This window comes from Antrostomus carolinensis, unplaced genomic scaffold, assembly GCF_000700745.2.
Source record: "Antrostomus carolinensis isolate BGI_N321 unplaced genomic scaffold, ASM70074v2 scaffold2939, whole genome shotgun sequence".
In the NCBI taxonomy this organism is placed as follows: Eukaryota; Metazoa; Chordata; class Aves; order Caprimulgiformes; family Caprimulgidae; genus Antrostomus; species Antrostomus carolinensis.
In genome coordinates this window covers 1,757-21,945 of record NW_010337694.1, presented here as the reverse complement: position 1 = coordinate 21,945, position 20,189 = coordinate 1,757, and the positions used below count along the sequence as shown (strand labels likewise).

The 20,189-nt window shown below is 46.3% G+C and overlaps 1 protein-coding gene across 1 annotated transcript in view; it reads right to left on the bottom strand.

The window, feature by feature from the left end:
* Nucleotides 1-19,851, bottom strand: part of CRB2 (crumbs cell polarity complex component 2) — a gene marked incomplete at its 5' end in the record, with an annotated part of 21,051 nt that extends 1,200 nt beyond the window's left edge. Inside the window, 11 exons of the mRNA XM_029086802.1 lie at nucleotides 1-213; nucleotides 1,431-1,557; nucleotides 2,037-2,153; nucleotides 2,463-3,330; nucleotides 4,165-4,330; nucleotides 5,209-5,765; nucleotides 6,495-7,442; nucleotides 17,379-17,492; nucleotides 18,425-18,607; nucleotides 19,072-19,211; nucleotides 19,656-19,851. Coding sequence (XP_028942635.1) covers nucleotides 1-213; nucleotides 1,431-1,557; nucleotides 2,037-2,153; nucleotides 2,463-3,330; nucleotides 4,165-4,330; nucleotides 5,209-5,765; nucleotides 6,495-7,442; nucleotides 17,379-17,492; nucleotides 18,425-18,607; nucleotides 19,072-19,211; nucleotides 19,656-19,851 — 3,629 coding nt within the window. The remainder of the gene's footprint in view (nucleotides 214-1,430; nucleotides 1,558-2,036; nucleotides 2,154-2,462; nucleotides 3,331-4,164; nucleotides 4,331-5,208; nucleotides 5,766-6,494; nucleotides 7,443-17,378; nucleotides 17,493-18,424; nucleotides 18,608-19,071; nucleotides 19,212-19,655) is intronic.
* Nucleotides 19,852-20,189: the final 338 nt, after the last annotated feature.

The window sequence follows — 20,189 nt, the reverse complement described above, 5'->3', positions numbered from 1 at the left end:
TTCAGGTGGCACCTTTAGGACACTGTCCATCTCCAACCGCGCTCCTGCCACTTCTTGCTGACTCGGGCTGTAGGTCCCCTCGGATTGGCGCCGCTTCCTTGCAGTGAGAATCAGGAATATGAGACCGATACTGAGGAGCAGTAAAGAGCCACAGGCTACAGGGACAGCTACTTCAATTAGTGGGGAGGGGAAGAGAGCACCTGGAGTCCCCTTCTGTAAAAGAAATTAACGGAGAAACAATGAAACTCCAGTGGTTACAATAACTTAAATTGAAGAAGCCAAAATGGTCAGATTAGAGGGAAGTTTTTTTAAAAAAAAGAAAAGAAAAAAGCAGAAGATCTGTACCTGGATGGAAAAGGGCAGGCAAGGAACAAGCACAGGGCTTGAGGGCACCTGTGCAGAGAATGCTCATGATTGTTCTTGAATCTCTCAACAAAACAAGTTCTGATTTTTTTTTAAATAGACTGGTTTTAATTCGAAGACAGTAACACGTTCTGAATTTTTCTGTCTAGTTCAAAACCAGTAACACTCATAATGACACTGCAACTGGCAGCTGTGGCGGAGCTGATCTCAACAGGCAGATTTAGCAATGGATCAGTTAATACTGTTGCAATAGTTCATGCAAGGCACACGGACGGAATCACCACAAGGGAGAAAAGAGAGGATTTAGTGAGCTGGGCAGCTCCCCGGCACGGAGAACATGGAGGGGACCAGTCCTGGAGCTGTAAAACCACCACAAAGCAAGCTGGCCCCTGCACAGCCCTGGCTAAGGAAGATCATGCACAGCTGATGGCTGCAGTTAGAACAGCAGCAGAGAAGAGTCTGAGCGACACTTCAGACATGGTTAGATGAGGTCAAACTGCCCAAAGAATATCATGTGCCCCACCCCAGGCCTTTCCAGAGGGAAAACACAAAGTTATGGGGCTGATGAAAATGAATACAAGGAATTTACAAGAACTGTCCTGGGACAGAGGAGACAGAGATGCCTGAGCAGTCTCTGCATGCAAACTGGAATGTCAGGAGTGACCTCACAGCACATGCACTGCAGAACCCTCAGTAACAGCAACAGCAGCAACCCCCCCTTGGCACACAGCCGTGTCCATGCAGTACGGGTTAGTACATTCCCAGGTTACCAGACAAGCTCCCTGTCCGTGCAACAGCTTCACAGAGAAAAAGCAAGTGTGTGATTTAACAGCTTCCAGAGAGGAAGGAGTCCAGCCTCAGACAGCAGAGCTTTGCTGACACAGGAAAGGAGAAGCATCGCCCAGACAGCCCATCCACCAGGCCCAGCCAGTCCAGACTCAGCAGATCACAGATGCTGCTTTTTTTTTTTGACCCAAGGACTCTGCTAAACCCACTTCTGCTGCTCCCCAAAACACACAGGTTGGAAAAAGAGAGAGGAGCTTCGGCGAGCAAAGGGAAGTGCTTACGTTGACGTCACAGCGCTCTCCCGTGTAGCTGGCGCTGCACAAGCACTGGTATTTGTTCTCAGAGTCCTGACAGGTCCCTCCGTTCTGGCAGGGGTTTGGATCACACTCGTTTATATTGATCTGGCAACTGGAAAGGAAAAGTGTATCAGAATTAAATGAAATCTCTCATATGTGTTCTGGTGCCACAGAACACAAGATCACACAGCCTGCAAAAGCCTCGTTTATTATTTGAAAAGTTCCTGTTGCATCTTTTTCAGGTGGTTTCTCCAGGGTCCAACAAGATGAAAGTTTCACCCACTCATACCAGTCCCCTTTTGTCATTCCAGTGTGACCGAGGCCAGCGTGGGTCTCTAGCACAGTTCATGAATTCTCGTGAGGCACAAGAACTACCGATAAACAGCTCACGCTGCAAAAATTGGTATGGTTGGCAGGATGGGATGGAGCCCACCTCTTCTAAAAAAGAACAGCTAGTTTCCAGTTTTGCAGCAGTAGTTTGACTGGCAAACAGATGGATGCACAAGGGGATGATCTGAACTGGCTCAGCCATCCCACCGACATAAGAATGAGCACCAGCCCCTCTGCAGGCATCAGAAAACCAGCACTTACTTCCTTCCAGTGAAACCCGGCCTGCAAGTGCAGTTGGCTCCCCAGCTCTCACTGACACACTTCCCACCGTTCAGGCAGGTGAAGTTCTTGCCACATTGCTCAGGTGGGAACGGCCATCTGGGAAAAGCAAGAGACAGCCTTTAAGGTGGATTTCTGGGGGAACGAAGAGGGAAGTGACAACAGACTGCAGTGCTAGCACTTCAGCAGCTCTGGAATGCAGCATGGGGATAACCCACATAAAAAGGAGGGATCCTGATCCTGTATGAGGCTGAGCACCTTTCAGCGAGGATCTGCACCTTCCAGCTCACAGCAGAATTTAGGCCTGTTACCTACCAGATACTTGCCATGAAAAAATTTCCCAAAGTAAAAGTCCAATTAATCTGGGGGCTCCTCTGACCCCCGCATCAAACCAGGCAAGGCACTTACTCGCAGCGAGGTCCCGAATACTGAGGGGGGCACTTGCAGGAGTAGCCATAGACCCCATCAATGCAGGTCGCTCCGTTTAGGCACTGGTGCCGCACGCAGTCATCCACGTTGATGTCACACTTCTTCCCAATGAATCCCCGGAAGCATTCACACTGAAAATCCGCCACTGCGTCCACACAGTCCCCATGAACACACGGGCTGGACTGGCAGTCGTCAATGTTGGACTGGCACAGCAGCCCCTCCCAGCCAGCACTGCAGGCACAGCTGAAGGAATTGAACAAGTCCTCGCAGGTGCCAGCGTTGAGGCAAGGGCTGGAAGCACAAACATCAGCCCCAGAGCAGCCCAGTGGGATGGTCCTTCTGCTGGACTGCTGGAACTGTTCGGGCTGGGGGTAGGAGAGATGGGCAGTGAAGGGCAGGTGGATCCCCCCTATCTTCACTTGTCCGAGGCAGCCAGTGAAATTTTCAGCTAGAACAACCAGTGCATTGTTCTTGAGGAAGTCCAAGTTCCCAGCGTTTCCCTGCAGAGTCACATTAACAGACCCATCCAAATGGAGCAGCCACCTGGAGGAGAGTGCAGATGGCTCTTCCATGGACACAGCGATGGAGTGCCAGGCGCCGTCCGTGACAGGCTTCTGACTCAGGAAGCTGACACCTTCGATGCTGTTCCCACTCCTGATGTCAACAAGTAGGGAGGAGTTTCTAATGGCTATCTGGAGGGAATCCACTTCTTCCACAGCCCAAAGCAAAACAGCATCTTCATCCCTGGTTCTGAAATCCACGTGGAGGCTGCTCAGAGTTCTAGTCACTGACGTATTGGTGGTAAATTCGATGGCAGCATCACCGTTAAACGTGGCATTAGCCAGACCTATAAATAAAGGAGATGAGGATCAGGGATTGGAAAGGCAGTTGGTGTCATGTTTGAGACAGACCAATGGCAAACTCCTGGCAGGTGCTGTCCCTTAAGAATCACGTAAGCTTAGTGTGAGCAGGATTACAGGCCTAGCTGCTGGCATCCTTAAAGCTCTTCCTGTTTACAACTGCACCTCAAATAATCTTGTGTTGCAATCTTTACTCATCAGTCTCACAGAACTGCATAAAAATACAACTATCCCTCTTTTACTGCTAGAGAAACTAGAACATATGTCAGGAAAGTAATAAATCCAAAGCTGCTGAGGTGGCCCATGGCAGAGCTGGGAACACCCCAATATCCTGAGTTCCAGGACACTTTTTAGCCACTAGACAACGCTCCCTCCACATCAGGGCATCATTAGCTAACTGGCTTTCTTTGTTCTCCACGGTCCTGTCTTGGGAGAAAGCCGAGACACTTCTACAATACTTAACTGGGTCCTACTTAGTGAAATAAAGGAAATGGCTGAACATTACAGAAAGCAGGACCATGTCCTTGCGCTGCAGTGAGGAGAAGGTTGGCAACCACTCCACAAAAGCAGATGGGTGCCTCCCTGATCAAGTCAAAGTCACAGAAGAAAACACCTTTGAGAACCATCTGTGATCTGTCAGAGCCTGGTGGTAAATCCATAAAGCACATGCTGCCTGCAAGAGGGTGTACCCGGGCAGCATCCTCAGCTTCCTCTTTGCAGCACGTGTTTGTATTTATTGCAGCAGTACAAACTGGGAACACTGTGTCTAGAGAGGGAACACGAAGGATTTTATCAGCACACAAGCAGGGAACGGTACTCACACACATATCCTGCTTGAACATCGATACAGGTGGTAGCTTCAGGACATGGATCACTTTCACACCAGACTCTCTCTTCACAAAATTTCCCTGTGAAATTTGCTGGGCAGCTGCAATGGAAATCATTCCAAGTGACAATGCATCTGCCACCATTGTGACACGGTTCAGACTGGAAAACAAAATAGCAAAATTTAGGAGCAGCAGAATTCAATGTTGGATCCAAGAGAATCTGCTCAAAGGAAACGTGACAACAAAGAGCAGTATGAGCAGTGCTTGCCTCCAGAGAGAAGGGTAATTAGAATAGCGACACAAGGAGAGAAGGAAGCACAAAGGTCTCTACAAGAAATTCCTGCGGCCCTGCCTCTCCCTGCGTGTGTTGCTGATCAACACAAACTCCCCAGGCAGAGCTCCAGCAATCTGAAAAATGCAAAGGGCAAAAGCAAAGGTAAGAAACAGATGAACCACGCTGTGATGCTCCTGAAAACCTCACACAGTTCTGTCACCAGAAGGACACACCTAATACCAGATGTGTGACCATACTTTATAGCACCATGAGCAGGAAAGGCAAAATGAAGGACTGTGGCCTCCCCATCTTCATGTGTGGCATAAAGGAGACAGTTTCTGATCTAGAGGGCACCGTGGAGACAGTTCCTTGAACTGTTGTTGCTGAAGCAACAAATCCCTGGGGGAAGAGGTTGTTGTGCAATTGAAACAGGATGGAGGGAGGACCTGGAAACATTACTGCTTAGAGGGTGGAGTCTGGAAAGCATTTGTGGGCTCACCAAAAGAGAGGATGGCAGCACAAGAGCCAGACTGCCCAAGTTCTCCAAGCTACAAAAACTAAAGGGGAGCTGAAGAAAGCTTGGTGCTTAAATTGTGTGTAGTACGTGGAGTGAAGCGGGAGCATATGGGACCATGGGCGTATGGGACTGCAGTACTTAAAAATCTTCTCATCTTCCCCATATCAGCAAGAGCCAAACTGTTCCACAATCACAGAACTCTAATGAACAACTGCTCACACGCAGCGACAAACAAGAGACATCATACCTTGCAGGTGTCATCAGAGATGCAACCATCCACAAGATTACTATTGAGAGTCCAACCGAGCTCCTGTGGCAGACTGTAGTTCTCAACTGGGAAAAACTCTATTTGGTGGCTGTTCAGTTGGACATCTTGCAAACAGCCTTTAAAACAACCTCCCCAGACATCAGCGCTGTCGGGGTCAGGATGTCCACCAATGTACACTTCATACCCAGCTAAAAGAGGTCTTGCTGTGAGCTGTCCTAGCTCCAGATACGCGTCTGATTGGTGAGCACCAACCATTCCTCCATGGAAAGACAGAGCTACCAAGTGTCTTCTCCCATCAACTAGATTTTCTGGAAACGTCACCGTATCTGTAGACAGCATCTCTATCTCCAGCTTGCCATTCTTCAAGTACATGGTGAGGCAGGGGCCAGTTCCATTGTTGATTTGCAATAGCAAACCATCGGGTTTCCGACTACGAATTAAAAAGGAGATGTTGAAGTTTGCACCAAGGTTATCAGAAAGGGTGAAAGAGGCAAAGCTGGTGGAATTCTCTAGGCCAAACGTTGCTGCTGGGTACTCTGCAAGAGAAAAGAAACATCCATCAGCTCAGTGAGGAGGAGAACGCGGCTGGCACAGAGTATTCTCAGCTGCAGCTCCTTATGAACGGGGCAAGTGCTTTCTCCCCAACATTTTCAACATACACCAGGGTAACCATGCTCTCTCCCCAGACAGGTCTGTGAAATTCAGAAGTAAATGTGTCCTTGCTTTACCAAAGGACTTTTAAGCTACAAATTTGCTTTTAGAATGTGTAAATTTGGTAACAGCAGAACAACCTTGTACTTGCTAAGTTTAGGACTCGGGAGCGAAACAAAAAACCGGAACAACTTTAATATAAGCCTTGCAGGAACAAAAAAATGCAAGCAGATATTATTTTAACTCAAAATTGTCACAGAGCTTCCTTTAACACTTTATGTTTTATCTATAAAGTGAAATGTTCCTATTCATCCTCAACTCAGAAGCTCAAGATCAGCTTTTCACACTAAAACAACTTCCTGCCCTCGTGCATTGACACAGATGTGATACAGAGAAGAAGTCAAGAGCCTGTGGCTCAACAAGGAGAAACATCTGCACCACAAAAGTGACAATCATCCCTGCAGGAGCGAGTGACAGAAAAGGGATCAATGAGAACTTTATTTACTGAGGGTTTGGCTTTAGTTTTCTCACTGGTCAGGTAGAAGATACTGCTTCCAGAGCTAGCATCGATGCTTACTGATGGGGCTGGCAGATGTAAATCACTTGGCACTTACCGTATGAGCAGTCTGGGCCTCTGTAGGGCCTAGAACAGTCGCACCTGAAGGTTGCCCAAAGGTCCACACACTGCCCTCCATGAAGGCAGGGCTGGGAGAGGCACCACTCTGTCCTGTCACAGCCCCGCTTCACTGGGGAGGACTCACCCAGGGGCAGACCCACCGGCAGCACAGCTTCAGCATCTACCTCAAAGTCTTCCAGGCAGCCAACAAAGCCTTGCTGGCTCTGCGTGTTGTTGGCCATTGGATCCTCAGCACCTCCCACATACACGTTCAGGAAGGCAGGTGGGATCAAAGCAGTGCCGTGTGGGACAGGAGAGCTCTGCAGGCAGACACCTGCATCACAAGAGTCATGCCAGAGCTTTAGCTGCACGGTGCTGTCAAGAACAACTTCAACTTTATGCCACTGGCCATCATCAAGTCTCAGCCCCTCCAGGAGCAGCAGGTACCCAACATCCTCCTTCTTCAGTCCTGCGTGCAGAATGCCATCAAAGAGCTCCAGGAACAAGTATTCAGCTTCATGGCCTCGGTAAAAAAGGATAGCGCTGGGCAAGGTGGTTCGGAACCGGAGGGACACGGTGGCAAGCTGATCTCCTGCTACGTCCCTCCTGCTCTGATTGTTCACGGGCAGCTCAATGAGGAGATACCCTCTGGAAGCAAAGGAAAACGTTGTTGGTGTTGAGCATGTGGCATCATAGAAACCAGGCTGGCACTGGCACAGGTGGCCGTGGCTCTCAGCTTGGTAGGTTGGGATGCACAAGGCCTCATTTTGGCAGTCGTGCGTCTGGCACCCAGTGAGCTGGACAGAGCAGTTCTTCCCTCCCCATACAATGCCATCCTGGCTAGGGGCACAGTGGCAGGTATAGTCAGCAATGCCATCCTCACAGACAGCTCCATTCTTGCAGGGCCCCTCCTCACACTCATTGATGTTAACAGCACATTCCACACCTGCGAAAGAGATTTAGAGAGGGGATCTCACTGCAGGGGATTGTGACTCCCTTCCCCAGAGCCAGCCTGCGAGGCACAGACCGAGGCACAGACTGCCTTCCCCAGCACTGCCGCTCTCTAAATTCTCTCCAGGAAGCCACCAAAAGACCAAGAGCTGCCAGCAAGAAGCCCCACTCGCTACCGAGTTGCCTACCACTGACATCAGAGCAAGAAAACCACACTTGGGTGCTCTCCTCCCACATGCTGCTGTTCATCGACTTCAGCCTACATCATCCAACAGACTCTACTGTCCTCTCCCAGACAATCTGAACCACCACGGGCAATCAACATGCAAGGAGAGTGAGCAGAGGATATTAAAGGGATAAAACAGCACAGACAAGGATTTTATGCCTCTTTCATACAGAGATTAGATAGGTTGAAACTCAAATTAAGTCTATAGATCTGACCAGAGCACGTTCCAGGCACCACTGTTCCAGGCAGCGCTAAAATGGGAAGTTACTGGAAAGCCTCAGTTAAGAAAATTCAGATTCCCAGTTGGGAAACACTCACAAAACTCAGTTCAGTACCAAACAGCAAACGAAACACGCTCCACAGGCATTTGCCATACTCGCACTGAGCTGATTTCAGTTCCATCCAGTCCAGCCCAGCAGCAGTGAACTGGGTAAGCAGTGCTGTGCTGCAGTTTGTGTGTCTCCTCAAAGCACACACATCCCACCAGGGCTCAAGTAAATTACAACACATTACCCTCAAATCTGGTTAATGAAAAGCTGCTGTCATTCTCCTGAGCACCTCCAGACTGACAGAAGAGCCCTTCTGAACCAGTTCACTTTATCTAGCCCATAACGTTGGTTTTCACTAATCTTCAGGGACAGTCACACAGATAAACCAGGCAGGGATTATCCCAAACTAATAGCATTACACATCTAGCTAGCACAGCCAGGACAGCAAAAAGAAAAAGAAGGAATTCCCACACAAAGGAGGGGAATCAAAACACAAAAGACATTTGTAAAGAAAAGCCACCAGACAGAATGTGCACGTCAAAGAGATTAGAGACTTGCCTTTTTAGAGATGAGGGGAGATGGGGCATTATAGGAGCACAGGAGCTGGACTTGATCCGTGATTAATAAAAAACTTTGCAAAGACACAGGACTCTTGAATGCACACACTGATGGCTCGTCCCCCTCAGCCCCAGCAGTGCCTCATGGGCAGGCTCACCCAGCGCCCTGCTCTAACCACGCTGCTTTTCTCTCTTCAGAGCCAGAGTTTAGTTGCTGTTACCAGCGCTATCTCTGCAGACAGACAAAACTCAGCACCAGCTTCCAGCTCCAGAACAACGTCGGTTTGTGTCAGTGCAGGGACAGAACACGTCTGGAGCTCTGAGAAGCACTGCAGGAGAAATGGAAGGCTCTGGTAATCCTGCACTTCCCAGCTAAGCTGGGGCTGTTCTGTGGTCATTACCTCAGATTCCTCCAGGACACAGCTCTCTACTGACAGAAACTAGGAGAACTGCTCTGTGTAGTACCTGTGGAGAAGCACTAAATTTGGACATTTACATCTGCCTTGCAGAAGAGCTCAGTTGATGGACTGGTTCAGAGTTGCTAACACTACCTCAGCACAGCCTTTTTTCTCCAGCTATTAATGCCAGGCTTGCTGAGCACACAGAACCTGGGCTGTGATCTCACCTGTAAAGGAAGCAGCAAGGATACGATTAAGATTTCAGCACAAAGCTGTGGCCACTCTTGAAGGAAATCTGTTGGAATAAATCGAGTACAACAGACATCTCTAAGCCTGGAGAATCCCAGTCCGAGACAAGACGGGAAGACTTCAATTAGAATTAAGAAAAATCAGTAGAGCATTAGAACTATGTGGGGTGGGATTTCTGAGTCATCAGTGGATTGAAGGAAGGGCTCTTGAAACTGTAAGAGGTGAGTTTGCAGTCAGATTTAAGGGGAGAGGCTGTTGAATGGCATTAAAAAGATAGTTAGGTCTGATATGGTCCCAAATCCTGGAGATGCTGCTGCTCATTTCAGATCAGAACTGTTGGTATTTACCAGGGCAATGAGGAGAAGATAGTATTGGTTTGGCTAACAAGAGGAGAGATGCCATGAATGTTTGCACTGCTGAGAAGGCTGGGAGGCAGGGTCCAGAGCCCCATTTTCCCATCTCACATTCCCAGCCTGGTCTCCTCCGGCAGCAGGAACACCCGCCCAGGCTGTTTCCCAGCTGACACCTGCGGGGTGAGCGCTTCACACCAGGTGGCAAATTAGTCCCTCCGGTGAGTGCACAACCCCAGGCTGGTGGCTAATTAAACACCAAGCTTTCCCATGGGATGCATCTGGTTTGATTTCTTAGATTATTAGTTTGAAATGGGTGAAAAGAATAAGCTACTTCAGGTCTTTACACGCTGCTGTCCAACCTCAGAGCTTACAAACAGGCAAAGGAAACACTCAGCAGCAGCAAGAGAGGAAGGGAGCTCTTCCTAGAGGAACCAAAACAACAGGAATTGTCTTTATTGCTGCCACTGTTTCTGCCAGCAAACAAGCAGCCTGCACAGGACTAAAGCAGGAGAAGGAAAGGGCCTCTGAACAACCACCTGATGTATTCTTGCCCTCCTAGAAACCAGTGCAGTGCCAGATTTCAATTTGGAGCAATTTTTAAAGCAAAGTGGTAACAGAGGAGACTGTGCAAGAGTTGTAAAAATCTGGCTAATGACAGTTTTTTCCTGAAGGCTGATGTTGCCCCTTGCTGAACAGTCACCCACTGCTACATCACTAACTCCTGATGTGCCTTACAGTGCCCATGCCCTTCATCAGCCAGCTGTCTTGCCCACTCTCCTCCCCCATCATCACCAGTGATTCTTTTTCAGCTCTGTTGGAACACCTCCACTTTGTCAAATTCTTTAGTTACACCAAAACAAGGCAGAAGGAGATTTCTGTTGAATATTGCTTCCTAGACGCTAACTTCAGCACAGCAGAGGGGTCTGGAATTTTGGGTTCTGGCTGCAGATGACAGAGTGCAAATGAAGAAGAGGATGCCAGGAAAATAAAGGAACTTCTCCCTACTTCGGAAAAAATAAGGTTTTTGCCATAGGCCATTACAGTGTCTAGAAGTACTGATCATTTAACGGATATCCATTATTCCAGTCTTATCCAAGACATGGGCAGTTGTGTCTTTGCAAACACACTGGAAAGTGGATATTAAGAAGTTCAAAACTAGTTTGTTTCTCTAAGAGAAGCTTAACCATCTCTTTTCAAGTATATTTAAAAAAAATAAAGTCCAATGACTCCATTGGACAAAACCAAGTTACTCTTACATAGTGTTCTCCCTTCCCTCTAAATTACTTAGCTCAAATGTTTAATATTATTTGAACTATCAATAGGAAGAGCAACGTTGCCTATCTGATTTAGGAGCCTTTAAAATTTTTAATGAGTTTCTTATCTAGTGAAAAACTAAAAAATGCAAATCAGTGGAACTTGTCATCTGAAAATCAGACAAGTGTTATTTAAAAGGCTGCTATCTGCAGACAAGTATTTCCAAACATTCCAGTTAATTTAGCAGCAAAAGTCCCAAGCTAACAACCCAGAGGGGCTGGCTCAGAAACACTCAGAAGCCGCTGAGCTTTAACAGCCTGCAGTATTTTCAAAACCAAATCTATTCACTAGATTCTAAAGCGTCACCCATGTGCTGAGAACAGTCTTGTTTCACAGATGCAAATGTTATTAAAATCCATGCAGCTTGCCATTTCCTGAGTGAAGGTAACGATTTCCTGACCGCTATTAATAAGCAAAGATTCATTGTATACAGTCTAAGAACCACAGATTCAACAGATACATGATATGTTAAAAGAATAAGCAGGTATAAAGAGAGAGATTCTAATTTAGCTGTCATCTATCAAAAAACTTGAAGGCTGAGGTCTATTCATGGGCCCAATCTGGAAACATGCGAGTTCAGTGGGGCTTCCCGGCCAGCACGGGCTTGCCCTCTCCAGTAAGACAGCTGAATTCCTAGCAGCCTTTCCCTGGTGCATCCTAATTAGGCTTTGTATTATTATTATCAAAAGAAAAAAGGAGGAAAGAGGGGGGGAGAGAGAGAATTAGCTGCAACAAACGGACCCCGACACAATTATATTTGCACAATTACTGCCATTTCCATGGCAACACACTGCTTTGACCTCTCTCCCACCGTGCACTCGAGGAGACGGTGGGGGAGGAGATGGAGAAGTGCACAGGCCAGCAAAGGGTTTGTCCTCTGACTTAAAACAAAAACTACTTCTCAATGAAGAAGTTTTAAATCATTAAAGGAAAAAGGGAAATAGCAAAAAACACCTGTAAAAAGTAAAACAAACGTTTCCCAGAACTAAGAGGGAGTGTTTACAGCTGGGTACCACACAGCACCCACGCCTCGCACACCCCAGATGTGATCAGCGCACAGAGCAAGGCAGAGCTGTAGCAAAGCTGCGCACAGAGCTCGCTGACTGCTCCGCATTCATCTTGCACAACGAGGAAATTCCTTGCCCTAAAGTTTCCAAAACAAAACTTTAGGTCTCTTCAAAATACAAACATTCTTCCTTTCTAGTCACTTCTTGTTCCTTCTCATGCCTCCAGCTACCACTGATCGCACAAGCAGCTCCCTGCCCTGGGCAGGCACGCAAACATTCAGGACACATCGCAATTACTGTATAGATCTCATTACCTGCTAGCAGAAAAATTCCCTTCAGGATCATGCCAATCAGCACAGATTTCATGGCCGACTCCCCGTGGACATTTGTGACAGTAAAGGGAAAAAAAAAAAACCCAAGGGTGAACAGGGGGGGAGGAATGACAAAAAAAGGCTGGACTGAAGCGGCAGAACGTGTGTAAGCACTCCGTGATGCCAGTCAGACACAAAGGGATTGGAGATGAAACTGGCCAATATAGAAGAGACCTGCGCTGCAGTGAGATCTAATCCAGCCCTGCTCTAAACCTCCCCAGCTGGCCCCTGTCAGTGCTGACATGAAGAATGTGTATTCTCACTCGGTGCATTACAGTAATACCCTGCGGTATCCACAGCATTAGCTCCAACAGTAAAGAGTCAAGAGACAATCTCTTGCCCTTGCCGCCTCCCACGTGAACCCGCCACATTCCATTAATAAGGCTAAAATATTAATTTGCCTTTTTAGAGGCTAAGTCAAAAAGCTGCATTTCCACCACTGTGCAATATCCAAACCATACAAATAAGAAGAGCTGCAAATGCAGAGTGCCTGCTGCACGTTCAGGACCGACCTAGTCAGGGATCAGCCCTTCGTGCAGTTTCCCTTCTCCACGTGCCCTGCTCTGTGCATTTCTGAACACAGGCATTTCCATCCCACAACAGTCACAAAGAAAATCCTCAAGTTTGAACTGTTTCTCTGAAGTCAAACTGAATGGAAGTAAATTCCCTGCATTGTGCTGACTGTACTGGATCAAACATCAGACCACAGAATCAAAACTCTCTCTTTCCTCATTAGCAATCTTATAAAATTAGCCGTTGCAATCTTGTTTTTTTCTCCACGGTTCTTTTTGTTTTGTTTGGTTTTGTTTTTCAAATGTGTTTACTTTCATATTGTAACATTCCTGGAGGCAGAATTGTGCTTTCACGTTGTAAGGAACACAGAGAAGGTTTTCATTTCTGTGAACAAATGTTATCTGGGAGCTTTTCCCCAAACTTGGGAGTCTCTGTTAGTATCAATGTCAGGTCCAAGCAAACAAAAACTCCCCCATGTCAGAGTCTGGAATCTGCATTAGCAACATCACTTTAAGATATTAAAAGAAAGCATTCCAACTCTTGTAGCTATTTCATTTTCTTCACTTCTTCACTCAATCCAAACATGCCAGTCAATCTCACAGATATCTGAAGTGGGAGGGATATGGTGAGTGTTTGTTTAGAGTCAAAACTTCTCAGATAATCCCATCTGGGTCTATCAGAAAGAAGATGGAGAAATACCCAGGCATGACAATTCTAAATAGTACACATATATATATGCAAGATAAAATACTTAAATAAGATCTCTATAAGCCAAAACAGTGGATCATTGAACATCTGTTTCAAACTGCACACAACTGAGGAGTAACTGCTCAGGTTCTTTGAAACTGCAGGATTCTAAAGAAATTAGAAGGATCAGATGATTCATTTTCCAGAGGTTTTAATTCCCCATTCTTACACACTGGCAGTCATGCAAGTTACCAGATTCAGTCACGGGCTTTAAATTCAGAGAATTATTTTGTTCCTAATCATTTGTAAAACTTCTTGGAGGAGGTCAAGATAAAGAGCACGAAATATGTCAAAGTTCTTAGCAGAAAAATGTCACAAAATGGAGAGTGAACTTTGGATAGAAATCTCCAGATTTCACACATGATCTTTAGACAGAGATTAGCAACTTCCTCACTGTGTTGCTAAACGAGCCCCAGAAATTTAGGAATTTCTTTCCAGGCTTCAGTGACACCCATCCTAGTCTCAAGAGCTAGCCTTGCCTTCAGGAAACAGAAGGAAAGGAAACCCTGGGCTGCCTGAAGTGTATGTGGCAGTTCACATAGTGCAAGCAAGCAAATCCATTATCACTGAAAATCATAAACACTGCTGATAAGCATTTTATGTGACAAATCAACACACTGAATCTGGTCTAATACCTGACATCTTGAAGTCATCTCTCGTGGCAGAGAAGACAGCTATCTTGCCATACCTACACCCAGCAGAATTCTTCTGTCTCTCTGGAACACTGCTCTGTCCAAGTACTTGCCTGGCCTGATTCTAAAGATGACATTAAGCTGGGCTTCACCCATTTTCATTAGTAAGGAAGTCAAATTTAATTCATCAGAGTTGCTCCACCACTAATAATCCTCTCAAAAGTCTTTAACCATGGGGAGCTGGCACATCTCAGGCTGTTCACAGTCAGAAAATCTATGCAAAGGGCTAGTTCAAAACAGATTGTGCAGAATCTCAGAGGATACTTCTGATCAAAGCTCAGGCAGTACCTAGACACAAGCAGGATCTAGACTGAAGCACACACTCTTGCAGCACTCTGATCAGATGACAGGAAAGTAAAGAAGGTCTGATTGACCATGGAGCGATGATCCAGAAGGGAGATGCAATGTGAAACAGAAGAAGGTGTTCCCTAACTCCCTTCAGCTATATTTACCAAAAGGGATTCTGCTGAAGGGGGAACACTCCTCTAATCTCTTTATTATCTTAACCTTTTAGCTGCCCTTCCTGGGGAGGCTACAACTTTAAAACAAATCTGACATCAGGAAATACCTGCACAAAAAAATTCAATCCGTCCAAAGGTGGGGCCTACAAGAAAGCTGGGGAGGGACTTTTCATAAGGGCAGTTAATGACAAAACAAGGGGAAATGGGTTTAAGCTGAAAGAGGGAAGGTTTACATTGGATATTAGGAAGAAGTTCTTCACTGTGAGGGTGGTCAGACACTGGAACAGGTTGCCCAAGGAAGTTGTAGATGCCTCCTCCCTGGAAGTGTTGAAGGCCAAGCTGGATGAGGCTTTGAGCAACCTGGTCTAGTGGAAGGTGTCCCTGCTGCTGGCAGGGGGGTTGGGACTGGATGAGCTTTAAGGTCCCTTCCAACCCAAACCATTCTATGATTCTCTGATGACATCACTTCCAAGACCATGCAAGATTCATTCTCTTTCTCACTTCATTCAGTACCCATACAATCTTTTGATTCATACTTCTTTACATCCTCTCAGGGTACATCCTCTCCTAAAGCACAAACTGATGCACCAGACAGACTCCTCAGGACCTGTTATGTAGTTCTCTCAGGAGCGAGGCATCGCTTTCACAACAACCACATTTCAGAGAGAGCTGCCTCATCTCCCTGCACTGCTGTAGCTCGAGACAGCGCTGAGGCAGTTAATTTGCAAAGAAAGAATTTCTCCTGACTCACATTGTTATCCCAACACTCCCCAAATTCCTCAGACTGAAGAAGAAAAAAAAGAAATACAGAAAGAACCCCCTGCCGCCCCAAGAAAGCATTCTTCATCAGAGTAGCAAGTTCACTTTAATCAGCGGAGGCAGCTTAAACCCAAGTTCATGGCAGATCTAAGCTGCCACAGAAATGTGTTTTGAACAGAAACATTATGGGAAGCTTCACAAAGTTGTTCTGTGATCCTAATATGAAGTAATAAGCTGTTTACCCAGCATGACTGTACTGGGATTAATTGACAAAGGAGGGGAGATTAATTGCTATTATTTCCCTGTCAGCTTCACTCCTCCACATGCACTCACTGATCTCGCAGACTGCTCCCAGCCTTTCACTGTGTTAATGTGTCAGAACCACCTCAGCTGAGACAAAGTCCTTTCCCAAAAGCAAGATCCAGAAGAGCAACCTGCTTCTAATCCCCCTTCAAGTACTAATGAACCCAAATTCGATGCAACAGAATGAACTCTAGCCCTCCTTTGCCCATCATCCTGTGTTTCTGTCAGCTTTTCTGCCCATGAGCATTCAAAGAACTGGAAAGGATTAAAGAGATCTGCAGTTTGGCAAAGAGCAACAAAATTCTGAACTCTATGAGGGTGCTGGGGCACTGAAAGAGGAAAAGGGAACAGGGCACGTAAGTGAGTTGGAATTCTGACAGGCAGGATAAACTTTAAACTGTCTCTTTGGACAAGTGCTCAGTTCACAAGTACAGCACTGTAGCTACCCAAGAAAGTATCAATAAAAAGCTTATAGAAAAAGCTAGTTTCAAAGACCTCAGCTACAAAAGCAAATTTTTCATGGCCTAGCCTAAATTAGGAATCCAAAGTAAACTAGACAGGCCAGAAAGCCCCACAAAGGATTCAGCCCAGTTACAGAAGGTGTTAACTAGGAGTTGGTTTGAGATTCTGGGAGTGAAAGTGCCTGTGTAATGGGTCTTCCCAGGAAAGAGCTGGATGGAGTTATGCCAACATAGCTCAATCACTGTGACCACAGAAGGAAAAGAGAAAATCTTCCCATAGGATGAAGGCCTAAAACAGTTTCTGGAATGCTGCTACCTGCTCTTCCAAGAGGTTAAAGGACCAGCTTTTCTTCTGGCTTCAGGTTTTTCTTTTTCCCACGAGATGGCAGCCTAGGAACACCGAGGAAAGGTTACATCCCCCTCAGAAATACATAAACACAAGATTGTGCTGGGAACCACTTTTCCTCTAAACTACTTTTTGGTGTTAAATTGCTGAAAACAGAGAGTACACATGGAATTTAAAGATGCATAAGTCTGAGAACACATATTTTAAACGACGATGAGGTTTAGTATCAGCAGTGTACTTTCCCAACAGAGTTGATGTGCAATATTCACCATCCCCTAGTTTCTCAGCTAGAAAACCGAGACCCATCAGGGTCAGGCAGGGCATTTGTGTAAGAATCCAGACTCCTCGTTCCCTTGTAAACAGAGAAGGCTTCACATGCTCACATCACAAAGACCTTTTGACCTCCTAACATAGCAGATTACTGCCTTCAGACAAAAATCGCTGGCTCTTATCATCCAGGGGTGTTAGGGAGTGGAGATGTTTTACAGATGCTTTATGTACTGGTGATCCAATCTGCTGCAGCCACCAGCTTGTGACAACTACAACGTTAAGAACCCCTTTTTTTTTATTTGAAGGCTGGTTTTGTTCACCTTCATAGTACCTGTATAAAAAACCCCACAATTCTCCCTATGAACTTTCACTCCAGCATACAGATCCCCTAGACAATATCTAGTTTAGAGCCTATCAACTTACTTGACCAAAATCACAGGGTTTTACCATGGAATCTGATCCCTGAACTGCAGATATCCTGCTGCTCCACTGCCACACTCCCTGCAGTTCCCCTCAGTCCTGCTCAGCAGCCTGGGCTACCAGGAACCCAGTCCTGCAGCCAGGCAGGAACACAGAAGCTCAGCATCAGTGAACCAGAAGGACCTGATTCCAGTCACCCCCTTCACCAACATTACCTGAATAACCTGGCAGGCAATGACAAAGGAAGCCATTAGTAAGGTCCACGCAGAGCCCTCCATTCTGACACGGCTGGGACTCGCACTCATCAATGTTAATAAAGCAGGTCTCCCCTTTAAAGTGAAAAAACAAATAGGCATCTTAAGTACACACATGCATCATCAAAGGAAAGAATCTGAGTTACAACTGCATTCATAATTTTTTGCACTTCTTTTCTGCCATCTAAAAATGCAAAAGAATTTCCTGAACTGTAGCACACCCCTCCAGACACTGTCAAATAGATACTGTCACTGAAACAATTAGGGAAAATGAAGTACAGAAAGGTCAGATGATTTTCCAGTGTCATGAAAGGAAGCAGTGGCAGGATCAGAACTTCTGAACCATTCCCATCTGTGCAAACTCCCATTTGTCTCTCAAAAAAGAATAAAGTATTATTTTTTAGCCCCTCCTACCAGGGCATTTCCCCAGCTGTGAAATCCAGCCTTTTATACACATCTATAAACCAGGGAAATATTTCAGCTGAACATCCACAGAGCTTCTAGCTCCAGGAGCAAGATATCAAGAACCCCCTCTTCTCCTACCCACTCTGATTATACAGTTGCTGTCATGAGAGTAGTCTCATCAAGGAAACACCTAGAATAGCAATCCAGACTCCAGGGAATTAGTTTCCTCTGATGTGGAGTTTCACAGGTATCCTGCAGGGATGAATTCTGCCATATGCATGAGAGACAGATAAAGATAAACCACCTTGGCATGTGCCTAGCCAGAGGGCATTCATCAAAGCACTTGCAAAGTGCACAGGCTGTTGCCTCAGCCTGGAGACAGGCTTGGTGGACAGAGAACCACGTTCAGACAGTTGTCTCCAATGGATTCGTACAGTATGTGAGCCAAAGCACGTTCCTGATGCACCAGGCTGCTGCCTCCTCTGAAGTACCAGTTGTGAAGTGACTTTTGCTGCACAGATAACATTGCTCCATTCCTATCTACTCAAACCATGCAGCACCTATCAGGTGCAGGCAGGATGAACATTCACTCTGTAGCTCACCTGCAAAGCCTGGCTGGCACCAGCAGAGGAAACCAGCTGCTTGGCTATAGCTGAAGTTACTGGGGAAGTCAGGTCGTGTCCCATAATAGGTCTGGTTGGATCGCTCAAAGCAGACACCTCCGTTGTGACAGGGACCCGCCTCGCACTCATCCACATCCTCTTCACAGTGCTGCCCTGTGTAACCTGCAGGAGACATCAGCATCAACATCACTGGAACTAGTCTCCCAACTATTGTGGCTGCCTTCAAGGTGAGAAAAAGACGCAGCAGACACTGCAGCTCATCTCATAGGGAGTCCCAGGGTCCCCCACTTTCTCTACTATGTCAAATGCAGGAGCCAAATAATCAGTTTGCAGGAAAGCATCGCCTCATGGCAGAGAAACATGTGATGGAAAAAGGCAGAAAAGACAAAGACAATGTTATGGTTGAGAATCAGGGTGCATTTCCCAGCAATGAGGTCAACTGGATCTTGGGATGGCCTGTAAAGAGCAGCAGTGTCAGCCTCACTGCTTTCTATGAAAAAAAGAGAAAAGAATCACACTGGACCATGCAGTATGATCATAATTCTTCTTCCACACAGCAATTTTGCATGTGCCCTCCTGTGCAGTGTGCCTACATGTCAGCAGAGCAACACAGACTTCTAACGTACCTGGCCAGCAGGCACAGCTGTAGTTTTTGATTCCCTCCACGCAGGTGGCACTGTTCAGACAGGGTTCGGAGGCACACTCCAGGATATCCAGCTCACAGTGGTCCCCCTCGAATCCTGTGTCACTGCAGTCACAACGGTAGCTGTGGGGCAGTGAAACAGAGAGATGCATAAGCTCTTAATTCAGCTGCAAAGCCCAGGATGAGGAAAGAGCAAATGGCAGAGCAGACAACCCCCAGCAGCCTCTGAGTTCACATCTCACCTGGGAAAAGGTAAATCCAGGTATGTTCTCAGTTGCCTTTGCTGTTTATGCTCTGCAAATCACTTCCCTCCACATTGGCTGGAAGCAATAACAGGAATCTTTTCCTACCTTGCTTTAAGCACCCTGGGAGTTCTGCTGCTGGAAGGGGCTTTCTCATTTATTGCCATAAATCACTCCCAGTTACTGCCACTGGGACCACTGGGATGTACAAAACACTAAATCCATTTCTCCCCACAGATTTCTACTCTAATTTTCACAAGCTACACTAAGTAGATCTTTAGATCAGTCTTGGCATCTAGTTGCCCAAACAACACTGATTTCTCACCTGTTAACGAGGTCATGACACATCCCACCATGCTGGCAGGGCTGGCTCACACATTCATTGATGTCCACCTCACACTGGACTCCTTGGTAACCTGGTGCACAGGTGCAGGTGTAGAACCCAACATGATCATGGCACGAGGCCCCGTTCTGGCAAGGCTCTGCATCACATTCATCTATTTCAGCATCACAGTTCACACCTTTGTTACAAAACAGAGAAATATCTGTGTTACAAATCCACAAAAGTATATTTGTGCTGCCTGGACTTCTGAGCTGGAATCACAAAAGCCACGTTATCAACCTAAACTGGCTAGCACGGTGATCTCTGCTTATTTTGCCATAAGAATATTGGCAGCTCATGAACAGCATGTGATTCTTACAAATTAAGGACCTTTAATTTTCATTTGCAAACAAAATTATTTTGTCTAGGCTTCTAGTTTCCAGTATCTGTCAAGCTTTAGTCTCTTTCATTCACAATCAGTTATCACTTCACAAATTCCATTTTCTGAGTAATCAATAAAATCTTGATCTTACATAC